The sequence below is a fragment of the mitochondrial genome of Gossypium hirsutum, assembly GCF_007990345.1.
Source record: "Gossypium hirsutum mitochondrion, complete genome".
NCBI lineage: Eukaryota > Viridiplantae > Streptophyta > Magnoliopsida > Malvales > Malvaceae > Gossypium > Gossypium hirsutum.
In genome coordinates, this window is record NC_027406.1 from 46,788 (window position 1) to 67,194 (window position 20,407).

The window sequence follows — 20,407 nt, forward strand, 5'->3', positions numbered from 1 at the left end:
ATTTATAGCTAATTCTTAGGCTATCCCTTCGGGGATGTAGCATAGTTCCCCTAGTCCGAAATCGAATCTATACTCTGTCTTTAACCTTCGTTCGAGCGATGGAAAGAGTCTTTACGCAGGACTGGTATTATAAGTTTTCTTCCTTCTCTGATATCTTACTATAGAAGGCTCGAAGAGCTATGGTTGATAAGAAGAGTTAGCAGGCGAGACATCATCTCGTGTTACCAATAACTCGTAAAGACTAGTTTCATAAGGTAGCTTTGAATAAGAGAAATCGTAGCGTAGAAAGTATTGCCAACGGAAAGAGTTCCACAAGAACAGCGGACTCAATAGCCGCTCTAGACGCCCTAAAGGGAAGTTGGCGCTAGCTTCCTAAAGAGGATTTCTGTTCTATGAGGTACAGGCCCGGCCGCACGAAGCAAGAGGAAATAGGTATAGGCTGGATCAATAAAAGAAAGATAACGAAAGTGTACAAGATTCCAATCGGGCTGGCTCAGAAGGAAGGTGGCGGCGAGGAAGGGTATTTCGAATCTCGATCAAATAGCATAGCACGGGACCGTGCCAAGCTGTAAGCATAGCGAGTTAGGTATGGGCTTTCTTTTCACTACCAGAATCAGCAGTTGGCCTATTGTTGATCAAAGTCTGGGTTGGCGGTCCCTAGTTATAGATAGGCTTTCGCCTTCCTTTTTCCGTCCAACGAGGATTTTAGTGTTTGGAGAATTCTTCCTATTTGACCCGATGCCGTACCCTTCATGTGTTCATGATACATGGCCGGGGTACATATTCCACAAAAACAAGGTTCGACTACGAGGATTGATAAGTTGTTCATTTTGTAACCTTCACCTCTATCTACACAGTTTCATTTCTACGTCTTCGACGAGCAAGACTTCACTGCTGACATAGGGTGAGGTTTCAACAGGGCAAGCGGATATTATCCAACCTGCGGTCAGCTATGATATACTCAACTTCTTCTTTTCACCTCCCTCTTCGATCGATCCGGAAGACGTTCCCTTAGCAGTTGACATCTCAACAGAGTCCTCCGGTCGAGTTGGAAAACAACCCTTGAGACCTACGAGCTCCTAAAGCAAAGAAAGAAATAGACAGACTTAGACGAGGGCATCTTGAACCCCTCTCCCTACGGTCGAGTTAGCCCATGACCTCAAGATCAAGAAGAGCCAGCCATACATAGAAGACAAGGGAAGACCTTGCTCGACCAAATGAACGTAGCAGCAGCATCATGAGATAGAACCCGGTCCTGTCCCGGCTGTCCATCTGTGGAACATGGGGCTGAAGACCTCTAGAGTACCTACTAGAAGAACTAGAAGAAAGACAGAACCACTTGGCTAGGGCTAGGGGGACCAAACCATTAGGAGGAAGAAGCAGATGGAAGACAGGGTCACTTGTGAAAGAACTAGCCGAAGGGGACCATCACAGTTGGGGCGGTGGATGACAGGCTAGCTCACCAAGAACATCAGGAGAGGTTGGGGAAGACTTGGCAGCGGCAAGTCAAGGAGAGGTTAGGTCAAGGGATTTCAGACAGAAGTCCCATCAATCAGAATCAAAGGATGTTCCAGGAAAGAAGGAAACAAGGATATCCAAAAGAATAGGCCTTGAAGGAAGGCATGAATGAGGGGAGACCGGTCTAAGGGCTGCAAGATATGCTACAAGGTTGAATCAGTCCACTAAGGGATGACCTCTTATACATGATTTCAGCGAAGTGTTCAAGTCAAGGACTTAGGCGATCAAAGAAAAGAAGACTTGAAAGAAAAGCCTTCTATCCCACAGCTAAGGCATCCATCCAATACAGATAGAGCGTCATATATAAAATAACTCTCTCCTTTGGAAACCACCTATTCCTCTCATCGACTACCTTCACTAGGGTCAAGATTCATGGTTTTATAAGGGCGGCCCATTAGCTTCCTTTGATGGAACAAGGGATTGCTTTCGTCTCTTTCCTTCTGGGCCAGGAATGGAAGTTGTCGTTAAGCTTCTTTGGATCAATCGATAGTGTGCTTATCGCTCTACTTCGCTTGATTCTCATGCCAGTGGACTCGTCGCTCAGCTTTAGGCCTTATTAGCTTCATTTCTGAAGTGAGCATGAAGTCCGAATTGAATAGATACTGAGAAAGCGTCTTTCGTGATGAAAGTTGCAAGTGAGGATTCAGGATTGAGAAAGAAATCAGCAAAGCGCAGCTGGAGCTGAATCTATTATAGGAGGCGTAGGGTAGGCTCTTTGGATAGATTGACTGGCTTAAGCCGATGAACCAGCTTCTACCACTGACGAGCTAATTCGGAATATGCCTAACTAGAGGAATAAAATCACCTGATCTTGGCTCGGCATCTTTTGAAAGGTAATCCAATATCTGGTAAGAAAGGTCGAGTCGGCTACTCGAAGCGGAGAAGCAAGAGCTCACTCGACCCATAGGAATAGGGAGGAAGTTTCATTCCAAACTGCTCTTAGTTTGAGCTAGGAGATGGGACAGTTAGAGTGCTCGCAGCATCTCTTCTCCTTGCCGCAGCAAGTCCCGTCCCACATCCGCGGTTGGTGAGAGTAATGTAGAGGAAGACTTTTGTTCGAAATCGGGATAGTGTTCAATAAACCACCGTTGATGCAATAGAAGTAGAAGCTCTTAATGCAATATCTGGTGGTGAAGACATTCCCGCTGCTACAGTTTGAGTTGACGGTTCAGGAAAGTGCTAACAGGGGCAAAAGACTAGCATTCGATGCTTGTGTTTTCCTCATCAACAGTAAAGTCATAAGTACCACAGCTTCCTTTTCCCAATCGTAACATTGGTTATAGATAGAGTATTAATCATATGGAGATAGGGAATTCCTTGTCATCAAGTCAAACATCTGACCCAGCAGGGGAATATTATAGCCTAGCTAGAAAGGGAACTGAATCCGTACAACTCTCGTTTCCGGTGCATGGCTCTTTGGTCTTAGGCATAAGCTCTTCTAACCGCAGCAGGTGATCTCTTAGCCCTTATCAATCATTGTATAAACATTCCCTGTTTCGTCATTTCCTCATGAGCTTCTTCGATGATATCCTATTTTACCTGGTCTTCTACGCTCCTTTTCCTCATCTTCTGATATGGGGGGACATTGGTCCTATAGTTATATTTGTCCAATTCCCCCGGCATTGGCAAAAAAGGAAAGGTTAGGCTGAACCGGTAATCGACTGATACCATACTAATGCACTCAAGCACTGCAGCGGATCCTGGTGGAGCTGACAGGCTGAGTTAGATATCTATCGATAGATTATTCAATGCTATCTCTAAAAACATATTAGAAAAACTAGGACAGTGTAAAGCCTTAGAGGGTAATCCCTTCTTCATGAGCACCCTATGCTCAAGCAGTCCATTCTTTCATGAAGTTCTTTCTAGACAAACGACCCAAGACTATGGGAGAATCCTTTATTGAGGACCCTTTAACGGGATGTGTGTCCGCTTCCATCTCATTCTCGTTGTCTGGAGAGGCTTTTGGCATAGGCAACCTAGCTTACTCGTTTTGATAGTTTCCGCTATGACTATGTTATGTATGTATGTAATTACAGTCTTTGTTGGATATTGTTTAACCTAACCGTATACTTTCTATTATCTTAGTCAACCCATTCATAGGACCACTGCCTACCGCATTCCTGCCCCGGCCTTTTCTTTCGCCCGACACAATTGATTCGTCATGGGGAACCCGCTTGCTTGTCTCAATCAATTTGATTGCTTTAACTAGTCATGCTATGGAGAATTCCCATGGAGAGCCAACTGCTTCATGCCCCAGATCGGGGGGATTCTTATTGTGTGTGGTCATATTTCCTATTCATTGAGTAAAGGGCCGCGTTAGACCCGCAAAGCTTTCATCGGAGCACATCGCTTTCGCTCCTTAGTTTCTCAGTGGAAGAGGACCTTTCTCGATCAACTATCTTACTTGAATGAAGAAAGAAGTAAACTTTATATAGAAAATTATCTGAATAGCCGAATAAAGGAATTTTGGGCTTGATAGCCACTCCCCTGAAAAACTGCAAAGAAGACGATTCGCTACTTCCGAATCGCTGCATCCAGCTCCTCCAGTCTCCTCGATTGGCCCCCTTCGCCGTTGTGATCCCCTTAGTTCACTATTTTCTTGTATATAGAGTCGAGTGCCTGTCTTTGATTCGGGTTTGGATATTCTACCGTCTTTCCTGCCCCTCTCTCTCTTAATCAAAAGCCCCTAAACCAGTGAGGGTACTTTTCAAGTTAGTTGAGAAGTAGCCATTTGCTTCAAACAGGCACCTTGGAGAAGCTGCTTTCCCTTAACGGTTTTTATAATCCCCAAAACCAGATGAAATAGCTTCAAAATGCTCATACCAATTTGCTGAAATCCATCCGGCACTAAACGAAGTAGGTCGATACCAATAACAGGAACCGAAAGCCGCTCTCTTCCATAAAGAAGAGCGAAACTCTCGCCTATCCGATCAATGGAAAGAAATGACTCCTAAATCAGTCCCTCAAGCGTCGGAATGTTAATCCACTCCTCCCTAAGGCTTCTACCCTCGGATGAAAGAAGTGCGCGGATAGAGCAAGAACTATGAGCGGGTAAACCGGGGATGAGAGTTGGCTATGAGCTAGACTAGAGGGAAAGCTACGAATCTAAGAGCAATGCGCTAGTCAGCCTAGTAGGATCGGGTAGGTAAATTCAGAAGGGGGTGGCCGGCTTTTTAAACCTAAAAAAAATGTTAATTAAGAGGGAGGTTGTCTGATTCCTTATGTGATGCCTTTATTTGTTCCCTTTGGCATGATCGTTTCGAAGTTCTTTCTTTCATAAGAAAGTCTTTTTCGGAAATCAGAATAGCTGTTGAGCGGAAGGTTTATTACCACCTCCCTTTGGGGGCTAAGGGCGCAGCATCGGCGGTAAGAGCAGTAGACCCGCCCGCAATGGAAACTGAGCAAATCCCTTTCTCATTATGAACCTACTTTCTTCGCACTCTAAAGGTACTATGGAAAGCCGGTTTCAGGCAGCAAGGAGTGCGAGAACATTTTTTAGTTATCACCCGATCTCATGTCTTAGCCAAAACAGGATATAAGAGAACGAAGAGAAAGAGACAAAGAGAAGCTAAGGGACGGATTGAACAGCTGCTTTGAAGGAAGGAGTGCTAGCCAGTCCCAAGATAAGGACGGGAGACATAGCTTACTCCATTAAGCTTGAAAGAAAGCTCTGAAAGCCCTGTTTCCAGGTAAGAGCATGGAAGGGGAAGGAATTCATTCAACAGAAGCTAAGGGGCTTATGCCATGGCTTGCTGCATCTCATGTATTCTTTCTCCCAGTCTGTAGAGATCACAGGGACAAAACTATGAATGGCAAGGCGAGTTTACTCGGGGAGAAGGAAGGGTCCTAGCTACCGAGCTTAGCAGACAAACAATCAGTCACGGTCTGAAGGAAGAAAGAGATTGCCCTATCTTCAAAGGAAACTCCTGAGATAGAAGTAGTACGCGCACATATACATATATATGGGGCGGGGGCGATATCGGTCTTTTTTCATTCTTTCTCATTACTCGTAAGACCACCTCCAATGTGTGTATTCCCTTGTTCTGTTTCGGTATTTCCTTTCTTTATTAAAGGGATTTAGGAACTGAAGATCTTAACAAGTAGAAAGAGAGAGAACGGATAGGTGATTGTCCTAAGAAGGCAGTTACCGAGGTAAGTAGCTAAGTATTGGAAGGAGCTATGCTCTAGTATCTCCTGCTTCTGCTTGTTATTCTGCCTCTTCAAGTGTCCTAACACTAGTTCCTTTGTAACTAATATCCACTCATAAGAGAAGGAAGAGGGGGATACTCCGAATATCTATTGTCGGAGAATAAGCCGATAGAATATCCTGAGGAGAAGAGATAGGGAGTGAGGTAGCGGTGATCCAAGCAAGATAGTCTGGAGCAAGTTCAAAGAGAATACCTCTGCTGTTAGCTAAGGCTAGTCACCTCAAGTCTTTGTATGGACAATGTCTCTTGTTGTATAGCTATTTTCTCTGGGTTCTTCCCGAAGGGGCTAACCGTATTAATAGCTGATTTAAGGTAGTTGCTACTTCGTTGTTGAAAAAATGGTTTTCTAGCTGTTGATGGGTGAACCCATTAGGGTTGTTATCGGTTTCGAGTTCTCGCTGTTCTCTAAGGAAGTTGAGTGAGAAGAAGTAAGAAGTCAAAATCATTGGAGCTAGGCCCTTCAAGCTTAAAGACTAGCAGTTCCTCTCTTTCATGTCATGAAGCAACTGGCCAAAGAAGCTCCTCGGCTAGGGTTACCCTAAAAAGGGTTCTTGCTAAGACTGCTTTCTCTCTTCCGTATGTGAAATTTTCCTTTCAAGCAACCACATTCAGCAGTGACATCGAAATGTGAGATTTAAGCCTTTTCCTTCGCATTTGCTTGTTAACAACGAGCCAACCTTCTGAGGGTTAGGTGAAGGTCTCGTTCCTGGACTGTCCATAACATAATAAGAGTCTTCTTAACCGTAGTAGCAACAATTATTTATACTTCTTATATAAGAATCAATCTGGAAAGACAGCATTAGATACCTCAGAACTAAGAAGAATGCCTGCCGATGAGACTGACCTTATTTAGGACAGGAAGGAAGAGAGCATTACGAATTGCCCTATTTGATCTAGTCTCTTAAATTACCGAGACCCATACATACAAAGATCTAGGTTGCGAAGTACGAGTTGGATAGACCCATTTCCTTACTAAAAGGAAGAGTTGAGTTTGATCCCTTCTATCCAAGGGATGTACGGTCAGAAGAAGATTAGCGCCTTAACTTGTGGGCTCCGAATCTTGCCTCGAAAACTAGAGGGATAAGAAAGCTAGAACGAAGTTTACTGAGCAGAAAGGTTGGCTTTTAAAGGGATCTCGGAGCTCGTAACTCGTGGGGATAGGAATTAGGGGTCCTTTCACTAGAGGCAAGGAAGGGCTCTATGAATAAGGTCTATTGCAATCATTCCTCCCTAGCTTAAGAACTAGGAAGCAACGTAAACTCCACTTCTCGCAAGCTGCGGTACACTCTATCCCAATCTCTACAAAGTTCAGTACAAAAGCAAGAGTGAAACTACGAGCTAAAAGCAGGCATGACATGAATCTGACTCCGCTCCTCTCCTTTCAGTCGAGTGACTTCGTACCTTATCCAGAGATACGAGCTACCGGCTTGCCTAACCTCTCCCGTACTTCGGCGCATGAGAGGCCAGCAGGGTCAAAATAAAAAAGCTAGAAGAATTAGGAGCTTCCCTTCTCATTGATATTGGGTTAGCAGTCCTAGAGCTTGGCCTGAGCTGAGCGACTTTCCCTTTAGTGCTATGCTAAGCTCTGCTCTGTCAATAGCAGAGCGTTGTCGAGGGCTATAGTATATAGACCATTGGCATTGATCACGTAGCCACAAGCGATGGAAATCCGCTTCATGAGAAAGCCGTATGAGACCCAGGAGGGCGGAATTTCTTTACTAGTCTTTCTCTCTCTTATTTGAATCAGTCGATTCTCTTCTTATTTTTTTTCTGAAAAGTTTCGTTTCCATCTTCTCCGCAGAAAGTTCTGAGTTGATGTTCTTCCTTCAGCGAGTCTTGTTCCTTCCGTTCTTGCTGTCTAATCCCCACCTCCTGAGGGAGAATGCTCTCCGTATGCCCTTATTTTCTTCTTATTTTTTTTTTTTTATAGGCAATTCCCTAGGTAGAGATAGCGAAAGCCTTTTGCCCCATCAGATTTTTAATCCAATATCTCTAAATCTTACATTCCTGATGCCGATGCTTTGCCCCTTGCTTTGAATTGTGGGTCGGTCCTGTGAGAATCAATCTCCTTCAATCCCGAATGGGAATGAAGACAAAGAGCATTTTCCAATCCACCTGGGAGAGAAAGCTAGTCAGAAATAGAAAGCAGACCAATTTACGGACTCAGAATCCGAAATCCCTGATACCGAAGCTCTTTCTGATCCCCCAAAGGTGCTGGAAGAATAGAATCTCCTTAGTGATATTTAGCTCAACCTCGATTCCTTTGGAAATGGTGGAACTTTCTAATTCACATTCCTCCGTCGATGTTCTTTATCTCAATCTCTCTTCCGAGGGATTAAAAGAAGATTTAGCTTATCAAACCCTTGCCATGAAACCGGGAGGTCGGATGCTCTGATAAATAATGATTTTATTTAATAAACCTGGCCAGGTAAGCCCTTTTTGTATTTTATGAATGTCCAACAAAGGACATCAACCTCTTGCTCAAAGGTGCAGATGAATAAGCCCAAGAGAACGAATTGCATATTTCTTTTTCTCGATCCCAATGGTTTGAGGGGAAGTCCATTTTTCGCGCTTTAGAAAGCAAGTTGGTGGGGTTCGGAGACATGCATTCCTTTTTCTGTTATAAACCTGGCATGAAAGCCGTTTTTGAATCTGTCCTCGGACTTGGGGATTCCCCTTCTTCTTCACTTCTTCCCTTTGAGGATTGGATGCTCTAGAGGTCTCAACGAGCAAGAGGCATGGTACGAGAGTCAAATGCCACATAAATGCGAAATGGCTAGCTGCCCATTACTAAGCGAAGGCCTTTCTCGCCTGTCTTCTTGTGACCGGGTCGGGTCCATTCTTTAATAAGTCAATTTCCCACGGTCAGGTCAAGCCTAGTATATAGCTTCTAGTTCGACAAGACTAGCAAAGATGCTACCAGGCCTAGCTACCAAGGATGGGAAAGCGAAGGACAGAGAAAGTCAAGCCGTCTCTTTCTTAGATTGACGTGAAAACTCCTATTTCATTTCCCGGGTCTTACCCTACTTCTACAGCTGTAATAGCCTTATTATTTCTTCAACATCTCAAGAGCTAACCCCGAAAGTGACTCAACTACCAATCCCATCTCTGGCTCAAAATCAGACTTTATCCCCATTTTCAAGAAGTGCATTTATCATATTCAACTAAATCCTAGACTAGGGGGGTTAGTCACAATTCGTCTTGATTCCGAATTTCTTTGAGCTGAAAAGACCTTTCTTTTCTTTAGTTTAGAATCTTCGCTGATGCGTCAGTCCTTTCTTATTGCTTTATTTGAACCAGCGTAAGGAAATTCAGATCAGATCTTCCAATCGCTTATGTCAGAGCAGCGTCCTCTTCCTTCTTCCTATGGTCAAGCGCTTGTACTCCCGGTATGTCTTGTACTTGGCTTGTGAAGGGAAGAAAGAAAGGCTACATGGTATCTGACCCCGATGACATAGGGACGGTTAGGCTTGTTGGCTGGCTTATGATGGTTTCCTGTCCCAATTCAATCAACATATTCCTTTTTTTGCTCCTGCTTGGTAGCAGGCTTGTGTGCGAGCTTGGTCCGGTTTCGATTCCTAAAGCCCACGGAGAAGGGTGTGGAGCCTCGCTTTCCATGCTGCTCCCCCTGCCAGTGCGTTGGCTCCCTCTCTCGCCGCTGATTCGAATGCTGCCGTCTCAATTGCTAGTACCGGCACTCAAAGCAGCTCAGATGCTTTTTATCTTTTTTGGAACACGTGCAAATGACACTCACTCGTTAGTAGGAATGTCATATAATGACGAAATACTATGTGGGAACACAGGCTGAGATTGAGATCGGAACGGCACAGATCCAGAGCGGGACAAAACCTTCGCCTTTCTCCCATTGTTCCTTCCTCCTTCGTGCCCGATCCGGTCAGTAGGCGTCAGTGAAGTTCATGCCGTATGCTAAGAGGGGAAATGCCGACATCTAGCACATAGAAAAGCGGATTCGCTTCCTATTCCGATGAGATGTCAGTTCCTTTCGTGCAACCTGCTCTTGCATATGCCTCTTATTCCTCGTACAAAAACCTATTTCATTGCCTTAATGGCACCCCCAAAAGGCTCGATAAGGCAGATCCGTGGGAAGACGTCGAAGCGGGTTTAGAATCAATCCCATCCGCCCCAGGGACAATAAGAGGTCAATCAGGTTAATCCCTCTCGCCAAGACTAGTTGTCTTAGAAGGAGTTGCAACCTAAAGGGCTATTCCTGATCTTTCCTGTGATTCAATCGATTCCTAAGAACTTACCTTACCTCTCGCAAGGAACTTCACTTTCGTATAGTTGACTCGAATCGAATGCACTCTTAGAAGGAAGAATTGGATGTGCGCAGAGCATTCATCTAAAAACAGCATTTCCGACATTCACCATCAAAAGGGCGATCTCACACTAGCACTAGGATCTGTCTATGCTTGGACTGATTGGACGAGCATCTGCTTTTCGGCATATCGATACTTCTTCTTCCTCAGCGACTTGGAAATAGCATGATTCCACACGGGCAAGGAAAGGCAATGAATATTGTTTAGATACCCCACTCAAAGCAAGGATCGGAAGAGATGAGTTATGGCATTTCTAGGATTAGAATACGGTCCTATTGATTCAATCTTTATGCTTGGCACGGAACTCTTGTTTCGAGTGAAAGGGAGAGCAGTGGCCCGCACCGCATTCACAGGTAAATTTCCCTCTACGGGGCGGGGGTGGGAAAGTGGGCTTGAGGGTTCCCATTCACGGAGGGGGTGCAAGGCAAAAGAAAAACTCACATTGGGTTTAGGGATAATCTGACTCGAACTGATGACCACCTCCGCGTCAAGGTGACACTCTACCGCAGAGTTATATCCCTTCCCTGCCCCCCATCAAGAAATAGAACTGTCTTTTCTGTATACTTTCCCCGGTTCCGTTGCTAGCGCGGGCTTTACGCAATTGGCCGGATCATATAGATATCCCTTCAACACAACATAGGTCGTCGAAAGGGGCTCGGAGGTCTCACCAAAGCACGAAAGCCAGGATCTTTCAGAAAATGGATTCCTATTCGAAGAGTGCATAACCGCATGGATAAGCTCACACTAACCCGTCCATTTTGGTCCAATTCGGGGTTTTCCTTGGGGGTATCGGTAAGGAAAGGAAGGCCATATAGGGAAGAAAGTTGCTTTTATAGAAGTTCGAAGCATGGCATGATAAAGCCTAAGTAGGTCAAGTGCAAAAGGCTCTATGGCAATTGAGAGTTTCAACAATCAATCTAGTTCTATCCCACACCCGATTCTCACTCCTTCAATCAAGCCAGCTGAGAGGAATTGAGACTTTCAATGGTCCGCTCTTCTCTCCTCGTGATCGAAGCTGACCCCAGAAGTTGGGTATTCCTTCTTAAGAGGACACTAAACCTCCCGATCTTGCTAGCCGGGGGCTCAGTCTTTCAAGATTAAATCTTTCCCCTTCCGGTCCCAGGGAATCGCTCTTATAGTAGGAGGTTTACTATGTCCCCAACTTCTCTTTATTAAGAAACTCGGTTGTGTACTATAATTATAATAAATAGATTGTACCCTAAGCGCAGATCCCAAAGAAAGCAGTTGGCTCTTCCTACATCCATGCATAAAGAATTAGTAAGTAGGGTCCTCGAAGCCCGCCCGCCAAAGGGCTAAGTCGAGTGATTCCTCTTGTAGGGGATCGTAGCTAGCTATAGTATCACACGATTCTTTCATCTTCTTTTCACATTCATTCTCGGCCGTCTAGCTATAGGACCTCGAATCGATTATTAATACGATTCTATTTAATCCTTTATAGGTGGAAAATCGTCTACTTTATAAATAAGGCTAAGGCTTTCCTCTTTGTGAGGAATTCCCTCCAGGTTGTCGGCTTTATCGGGGTCACTCTCACTCTAAGTCCGAGCGCAGGACCCTTTTCCACAGTTACAGGACCGTTGCGACAGTTGTTGATACCGGAAAAGTTTCCCTCAGACATCTCGACCGGGAAGACCTCTTACGAGAGTTGCTTGCCTTCCACCGATTGACTGCTTCTATTCCCGTTATGCCCCTATTTGACTTCCCTATTTGCTTACGGATTTGCTTAACGAAAACTTCCCTCAGGCTGGTTATTCCTTGCTTGACAAAAGAGAAGAGTTTACTAGAAAGCACTGGAAGGGAATCGCTTTCCTATCTCTAAAAGGAAGAACGGGATTCCATCGAACGGAAAGCCTTCTTACGCCTTATTAGCGAGAGTTTTGACTGGTAGTAGTACCTCCGAGGAGCGCTTTAACAGGACTTCCGCTTACAGAAAATAGGCCTACGAAAGAAAAAAGCCTACGAGATTCACTCATAACAGAAGGGATTACCCACCTATCGTGCTAATAAGAAAAACGAGCGCCTTATTAGTTAGTCAAGTAATCAAGGTCAGTAAAGCGGGAATAAATTGACCAAGCAAAGGATACTGAAACCGATGAAGCAAACAACGGCTACCAGAAGAGCGGCATCCGTTTTCCACAGGACAGTGGCGAGAGACCCATTCTCGATAGAGGAGAGTACGACAGAAGACAGGGCCAGACGAGATATTGAAAGGCTTGAATGGACAGGTAAGGGACAGACTGATTGCACTTACCAGGCACAGGACTTATTGGCTTAAGAAGCAAGCCAAAAAAGAAGGGATTCGCTTACAGAAGTACTATCCATATTAAGAAAGGGAATATATCTATTTGAAGGAAGGTACTCGTGTACGGGAATCGAAGTGATTAGAACAGAACTGAGCTTGCCAGCCAGGAATGAAGAAGCAACGGACAGATAGACTCAAAATTTACATCCTGTATTCTATCCTTTAATTGATTGCATACCGTCTTGCTCCTGTTTACCGTACTATTAGCTGTACTTCTTTCCGAATGGTTCATTCCCTACTTACTCTATTAGGGGCATACTCAATAGTTGTCTTTCCTTTCCTGTACTTTTTGATTTCCCTATTTGATCTAGTAAGGGGGAAAGGCAGACCGCTTACCATAAACAGAAGATCGATATCGCACAGAAGGCCTGATATCGCCCTATTTGAGATACTGATTCAAGTTAGAGTACTTCCTCAGAGCGATTGAACTATCCTTTTGACTAAATAGATGCATAGAGAGGGAATCCTGAACTACAGGAAAAAAGGAGAGCTACTTGCCAGCAGAAGGAAAGGAAGAAGCAAAAGCTTTCGCATGTAGTCACTCACATTATCTGTACTTTACGTAAGCCTGTTAGTGCAGCTCAGCTGGAAGAGATTCTAAGCGAGAAGCAGTACTGAACCGGAGCCACATCGAGTTAGTTCCCCTCAAAGCCTTCTTCCGAACTTGCCAACAAGTGCTTATGAAAGCAGGTCGGTCTCTATCAAACAATCAAGCGCAAGAGACAACAGGGTCTTGAGGCAGGAAGATTGATAGACACAGAAAGAGAAGATCTAGATTTCAAAGAAGAGAAGCGAAAGCCGCTCAAATGCAAAATTGGAGGGCAGAAGCCACTCGCTTCACTAAGGGCAAGGAACAAAAACCACTCAATTCTTTGTGAAATTAAGGAGAGCAGCCAGCCCTTTCTTATTATATTAATTATTAGCGGGTAGGTTAAACTTTTTCCTGAAGCATAGATGAAATTAGAGATGAAAAAGACGCTAGCATTAGCAGAAGATCATCGATCATACTTTCTTTCCTTAGACCACTATCGAGGAAGAGAAACTCATAGCACAGATGATCCTTACCCGTGAAGGTAGTTTACTTGCTTTGGTGCCTAGTCTATAGGTCCAATCTCATCTGCTAGCGCTTATTTGTTGCTTGGTCCGGGCACATTCATCGATTTCTTTTAATTGTTCTCGGGCTATGGGCATTGGTCCACATGAATCAAGCTAATCCCTTCTTTTTCGATAGCGATATCAAGAAATGCATTCCACTTTCTCGAATGTATAAGTGGACCTCTCAAAAGTATAAGTAGACATTAGTCTTGCTGGTTCGGTCTTTTTCTTTTATTGTTTCTATGCCCACATTGACTAGTTTTAAAGCGCTGTTTAGTGACTTTCATGTCTTCTGCCTGCTACTTTAACTTTAGGAAGATTCTTACAGTCTTATATGCCTTTTTTTAGGCGTCTAGACGCCTTCCCCCAATTCTAGGATGCGTAGTAGCTCTAGTAAGTCCGTAGCTGGATCTGGATCAGGATGCGGAGTTTGAGCTGCGGGGTGAGGGAGAGATGGCTATGTCTATCCCATCCCTTCTTTGGTTCAGTCTTTGGTAGTAGGTGCGATATTGAAGGAGTTCAGGGCTAAGGGCTGGAGCTTTATTCCCACTCCCAGTAGTCTGTCTTCAGTAGTTCGCTTGGAAAGTAGTCTTTCGTAAGCAGGAGCGTAGCGCTTCGCAGGTGAAGGTGCAGGATTTGCTTCTTCCCCTTATAGCGGCTTCTGTTATTTTCACATAAATGTTATAATAAATCCTATCTCCCCCTATCTCTACTTCTGCTAACGAACGCTAGAATTGGGATATCGAGAAAGAAGGTAGACCGTAGAAGGTTCAACAAAGAAAAGCAAGAAAACGTAAGCCCAACCTATACAAGGGCTTACGTTTTTCAACTGCATCGTACCGGGAGGGGTCCGTACCTCCTTTAGATAGATAGAGCCCCGTGCTCCTAATGTAGAGCTATAACTACTGCTACCGTGGAATCCGCGATCACACATGAGTACCTCGCCTTCCAAAAAAAGCGGCTGCTAATTGGCACTAATGCTAATGGGGACCATCGATCAAGAAGGACTTCGGAGACTGCAATCAAATAAAAAATAGATATATAAATATGGAGCCAACTCTTCTAGTTGCGCCTCTAACCTTACTACGCTACCCAACCAGCTGATAAAAGGTCTAATTCAGCAGGGCTAGAGGCACGAAATGCCGATCAAACCCGTTAAAGGAAGCCTAATCAAAGCAGGCAAACAAGAAGATCTGACTGAGTTGATGATGGACCGGATCTCGAAAGGTGAGAGACTTTGATAAAGACGTATGAGAAAGGGAGGGTCGAGAGAGGCTTATTGCACGATCCACCCAACTCAGCTAAGCTAATAAATGCTGCATAAGAGAGTGGGAGGCCGGCCCCTGCCCATCTGGAGGTGCACACCCATTTAGGAACATATGCAAAGGGGTAAAGAAAGAAGTTAATGGAGAACTACCAAATCCAATAACTTTGATTTGTTCGTATCATTCTGTCATCGATCACTGCTGGGTCGGTTGGTGAGTCACCCCAAAAAAAGCATCGAGAAAGGTCAAGCATATATGTTTTATGAAATGATCAGCGGTCTCATTTATGCTATGCCCTGCATCGTGTTCGTGTGTGTTTATTGAGCTTTCTTCACTTCAGCGCCATGCGCTTTGCTTCGCTTTATAGAAGAGAGAGACCGTTGTCTTGAGAGTGAAAAGCAAGCGCAAGCGATAGAAAGGATAGTCCCTCGCGCGTTCGCGCGAACTACTAGAAAATGGTGAGATCATTAGATCATTAGTGAAAGAAGGACCAACGACGATGAAGGTTACGAAGGAGAAGGAGGAGTAGGAGGAGTCAGTCTTCTTTGAAGATCGAGGAAAAAATCGGACAATTATGCCATTCGGCAGAAGTCTTCTACAGAAGGAAAGCCTGTATCGAGTAAGTGGAGAGGAAAGATCCCCAGAGATTCTTATCTTATTCCATTCCAGTGGCTCGACCAGTAACCAATGGCGAAAACTAAAAAATCCATGGTTTCCCGGTAGAACCCCATTTCGCCCAAGTTGTTGCGGAACCGGAAAAAAGAAGCGGTTTTTCGCACAGCTTGCTCATAGTGCAGGTCCCACTTGTATATTGTATTTGGCCGAAGAAGCATCGGACAGGTTGGAGTTCTTACCTTCTTGGGACTCCATGGACCAAGATCTGCTTTCATTATATGGGCAATACCGATCTACTTTAGTAGATCATATGGATGTAAAAAAAGCTTCTGATTTTGATGAATTCGAAACATCTCTTTTCCATTTCTATTTACCTAGTTCATATCTTTGTTTCGTGTGTTCCCGGGAGGAATTCGATCTCTTCAATCTCGGGATACCACCTAAATAACTGCGGCCAAAAAGTCAAATAGGTCGGGAAGAAAGAGTCTGAGGTTGGGTCGGACGACATACATCTTGGTTGGTTCCACCACCAACTTTCTTTATGTGAGTGATTTTAACCCTTAGATTCTCCAAAAACATCTTTAGCCACTCTTTTAATGCAATTGGCCATCTTATACCACATCACAGAGGTTTCTTCCTAAAAATTCCATTTCCCTTCCTCGTTATAAAGAGAAAGTCATTTGGCATACCTGCATGGATTAGATGTCCAGATAAACCCCCCGACCTGGGAAGTCTTTCGACCTCACTCACTTGATCAGCAAATGGGAAGCTTGAAAAAGCGGCTTTTCGCTCCTCTCCTTACAGTCGAGTGGCTTTCGCTCCTTCTTCCGTAAAATAAAGCAAAACGGCTGCTGCAACTACAGGTGAAAGTGGCACGGCTCTTGTATGATGGAGAAAAAATGACCAGAATCAAAAGATAGACCAAATTCAATGGAGGATGGGGAGTATGGCTGAGATTCCAAATCTTAAGAGATTGAAAGAGTGTAGGGGACATATTCTACATCTTAATAGCCCCGTGCTTTATTAGCGCAGTGTTAGAGAAGGGAGGACCGAACAATATGACAGGGCAAGAGCTCCGCTTAGCTTAGTTAGGAAGGCAATATTTCGCGTGCTAAGGCGCGCGTAAGCATCAAAGCCCATAGCGCGATAGGAAAGAATCTTAGTCTGGGCGGCGGGCGGCGGGGAAGATAGTTCATATGATTTTTCCAAAGAATGATTCTACAATCGTACATAATACAATACAAAACCGATTTTTCGACGCGGGAAGACGGTGGAGAAATAATAACAGCAGGCATTGAGAGGACACATGCTAAATGGTCTACCTACTTCGTTACAATGGTTCCTGATGAGAACTACCTAGATGCTGCATCAAGGTTGGTTGTTAGGGATGGGGTAGAAATGTAGTTTACGTTTCAACTGGATCAGTTCGCCCGCAGGGACGAATGAAGGAACGCTTTTCTTCGGAGAGATAAATCCTGTTCCCTTCACCGCTCCGTGGGCTTCTGGGTAAACTGATGGTGGGTATCAATAGATCTCTTTTCCACCTAGGTTAAAGGGGTATGCCGCTATATATGCTACACCGAAGTATGCTCCTAGCTAAGCTACTGGCTTTGGATCTGCCTCTCGAGCACGAGGGTCGTATTCAATTCATAAGGCTATCGATCATGAAGGTTTGCCTATGGCTCTGTATCTACCTCTGTCTGCTGGTGCTTATTTTGATAAGCTGCAGGATCAACGACTGGATCAGCTGGAACTACAAAAGGCTATGGCTATGGAACTTTTTTGGATACTTAGCAAGGTGCTGGATCAACCGGCGATACTTCCTATGCCGAGAGCACCAATAGATAGCTTAGAGAACAGGTCTAGTTAATGCCCACCGGCAGTGAGCCAGGAGTAGGAATAGACAATAGGGGGGGGTTCATTTGCTCTTATCCTGTCTAGATAAGAGATTTGAAGGTCGATAAGGAGTTGGTAAGCGCATTGACTTGAGTTCTCCTCCACCGGTCTTGATGTTGGAACCAATCCACGGAATGGGGGAATAAGAAGATAAGGAAGCAGGATTCATTGGTGGTCCATTCTTCCCGGTGCCTCGATAGGCGGGAAAGAAGAAAAAACGTAGTGAAGAGAAGCGTAGGAGGCTATGGGTATAGCATACTAACGTAGGAGTGAAGCACGCTGTCTTACTCTGGAAAGCTCATCTCGGCCTTCATTAAGCAAATGGGCTTAGTCAGACCAACCGTATCGTAAGTAAGAAGAAGGGCGGTGGTCTTCCAAGAAGCGGAGATGGCGGAATAGCACGAAGCGAGAATCTTACTTTCGAGCAGCTCTTGAATAAGTAAGTGTTCCGCAAGTGTAGGTAAAGAATTATCCGACTTTCTTCTAAGAGTGGGTCTGTCTAATCAAATAAGAGATCAAACAAACTCCTCTTCTTCGAACTAGTCATTAATGGTAGGTTCATATGGGTATCCTTTTCCTTTTATGGCGAACCGAAAGGTCGTTCGTGAATATAACACGAAAGCACAGTGTTCTTAGTGTTTTCTTTACAGATATTGCCTTTCCTATGAAGATATTTGGTTGAGGTTAGAATTTGGTCATTCTCTTGAATTGACTTTGCGCTTTCACGGGCGGATCTGTCAACCATATGTTAATCGTGCGTGTTCTAAACTAGAAGCCGAATGTCGACTGCTACCTACCGGTTTGGCGGAAGAAATCGACATGAGGTAGGAAGCCGGGTAGGAGCACCCAATGACATCCGTTACATGACCACTTCATTTAGTCGTATCCGCCGGCAAAGATGGAATGTTTACAAATAACAGATGGTCAGACAGCGGTAACTGCACTGTGTGACCGGGATAGAGTCTTCCGATCGCGTAAAAGAGAAAGTTTTCATAGTCCGTAGGTCAAGTCCAATAAGAAGTTGTTTGTTTAGCCTTCGGTCTTTTAAACTAGAAATTCTATTGTGAGCCGTTATGTCACTAATACTCTCGAGTACGCAACTGAAGGAATCTCACTCTTAGCTCTTGTTTAACTGCCATGCATGTATTTGTTTAGATAAGTCTACCTAAGGTAAGACCCATGGAAAGAAGCTAACTCCAAGTACAACAAACGAAGGACAGACTAACTCACCGGATAAGACCTCAGGACCGGTCTATAAAGCCTAAAAAAAAAAAATCTACTAAATGAATCGAGTTGTGCCAAAGGAGCAAAACGGCCAGCTATTAATGGAATTCCTTGTCGGCTTTTTTTAGAATACTCGTTTGGCCGAGGGCTCCCAAACCTATACCAGAAGAGGAAGCTAAACCCGTGCTGACGAATAACTAACCCCCTTAATTCGTTGAGTAAATAGGGAAGGTATAGGTTTGCTATGAATGACCCAGTCTCGAATACTGGTAAAAATATCCGCAAAAGAACGTTCTCCCGTGCTTCCAGACATGCTGAGCTCCACATATTCATGTACAGTAAAAGGGGGGATTGATTCTGTGAAAGATAGGATCAGTAAATGGAAATTCACTGAGATTTAATCTTTGTGAGATCTTCAATAGTGGTACCGAGGGTGTCTTTAGAGTGTACCGAATCAGTATAGCTATCCTTCTTTTGACCCAGTAACGCAATTTCAATCAGTATAGAAAAGAAGTGATACAATATTTCTTTCTTTTTTTTTTTTTGCTTGTTATGTTAATGCAGAACCATGTGCCATTCAATAGGAAAATGCCTCTCCTGTAGTATAGGGTTTCTTTCCATTACTGGCTTCAGACTAGAAACTGAAGATTTGGTAAAGTGTGAGTCCGACGAGTTGGGTTCTAATAATTCATGAAAGAGATTTTCATATTCCCAAAATTGAATTAGATGCGAAATCTATAAAGCCCCTTTTCGTGGTTGTAGAAAAGGTTTTTTTGTTCGAATCCTTTCATTTTAAGGAATTGGTTGGTCGTACAATAACAAGTATTATAGTATATAGTCTTCGATAAAAGAAACAAAACAAACAATAAAATAATTGGAACAATTAATATTCGTGATGCAAGCATTGCTGTATTAGATCCAAAGGTTTTTCTTGACCTAGCTACAAGGATGGGACTCTAAAATATTGAAAGAAAAAATGTAGAACCTAAAAGGAAAAGAACATAGGAATTACTAGTCTTAGAATCGAGTTAGACCAAAATAAAGGTTTGATTTCTTCGAGCGATCGTGCGATACTTTTTTTCTTCTTATTCGAGATATTATGTGCAATTAATAAACCTACTACTGAATCTAATAAGTTAAAGTAAAGTCAAAGTGTTAGTTGGTTGTTGTTCGTTCCAAAATAGAAAATGGATTCGATACAATTTTTTTATTTTATTTATTTGAGTTCCCATATCTCGGTAATGGGGTCTGTTGATTCGTAATCACGCTCTGTAGGATTTGAACCTACGACATCGGGTTTTGGAGACCCACGTTCTACCGAACTGAACTAAGAGCGCTTTCTTATCACAGTAGATACAATTGTAAAGAAAAGGATGATTTTTGTACCTTCACTACATCTTGCATGCATCTAGTATCATTAAATTCAAAATTTGTCATGTCTTGAATCGATCTTAACCTTCGTTACTGCCCAGAGGAGAAGGTAGGGATGACAAGATTGGAACCCGTGACATTTTGTATCCAATCCAAAACAAAGACGCTACCAAGCTGCGCCACATCCCTTTCAATTGGTCTACGGTGTCATTGTAGAGAATCTCTGCCCTGTTTTCCACATCGTTATTTCCTCCATCGATATCCAATTTATCTTGCCATTTCTTCTTTTTGGTTTTTCTTTTTTTATATACTAAATATCATCCCGCCGCTCCTACCAACGCTTACTTACTTATGAGCAAAAAGGGTTAAAAAAAATCAGCCCTTTGAATAAGCGAGGCTTTCCCGATAGAAATAGTTGCATGCGAGGAGATCCCAATTCCGTGTATCCGGTTAAGCAAGCCCTGCCGCCAGCTTCCACCCAGACAAAAAACATGAGCGCCTAGCGCGAAAGGTTGCTTTACTAAATAATATAAGGCGCGTTAGCGCTTTCATTTTCAA

General features: G+C 43.8%; 1 protein-coding gene and 3 non-coding genes across 4 annotated transcripts; 1 reads left to right on the top strand and 3 right to left on the bottom strand.

The window, feature by feature from the left end:
* Nucleotides 1–10,512: 10,512 nt before the first annotated feature.
* Nucleotides 10,513–10,584, bottom strand: trnV-GAC. The gene has a single exon. It is a non-coding gene; the product is annotated as a tRNA-Val (tRNA).
* A 4,733-nt stretch (nucleotides 10,585–15,317) lies between these two features.
* On the top strand, nucleotides 15,318–15,806 carry rpl10 (ribosomal protein L10). The gene has a single exon. The coding sequence runs from the start codon at nucleotides 15,318–15,320 to the stop codon at nucleotides 15,804–15,806; it is 489 nt and encodes a 162-aa protein (YP_009153922.1).
* Nucleotides 15,807–19,741: 3,935 nt separating this feature from the next.
* trnW-CCA lies at nucleotides 19,742–19,815 on the bottom strand. Its single transcript has one exon. It is a non-coding gene; the product is annotated as a tRNA-Trp (tRNA).
* Nucleotides 19,816–19,959: 144 nt separating this feature from the next.
* On the bottom strand, nucleotides 19,960–20,038 carry trnP-UGG. Its single transcript has one exon. It is a non-coding gene; the product is annotated as a tRNA-Pro (tRNA).
* Nucleotides 20,039–20,407: the final 369 nt, after the last annotated feature.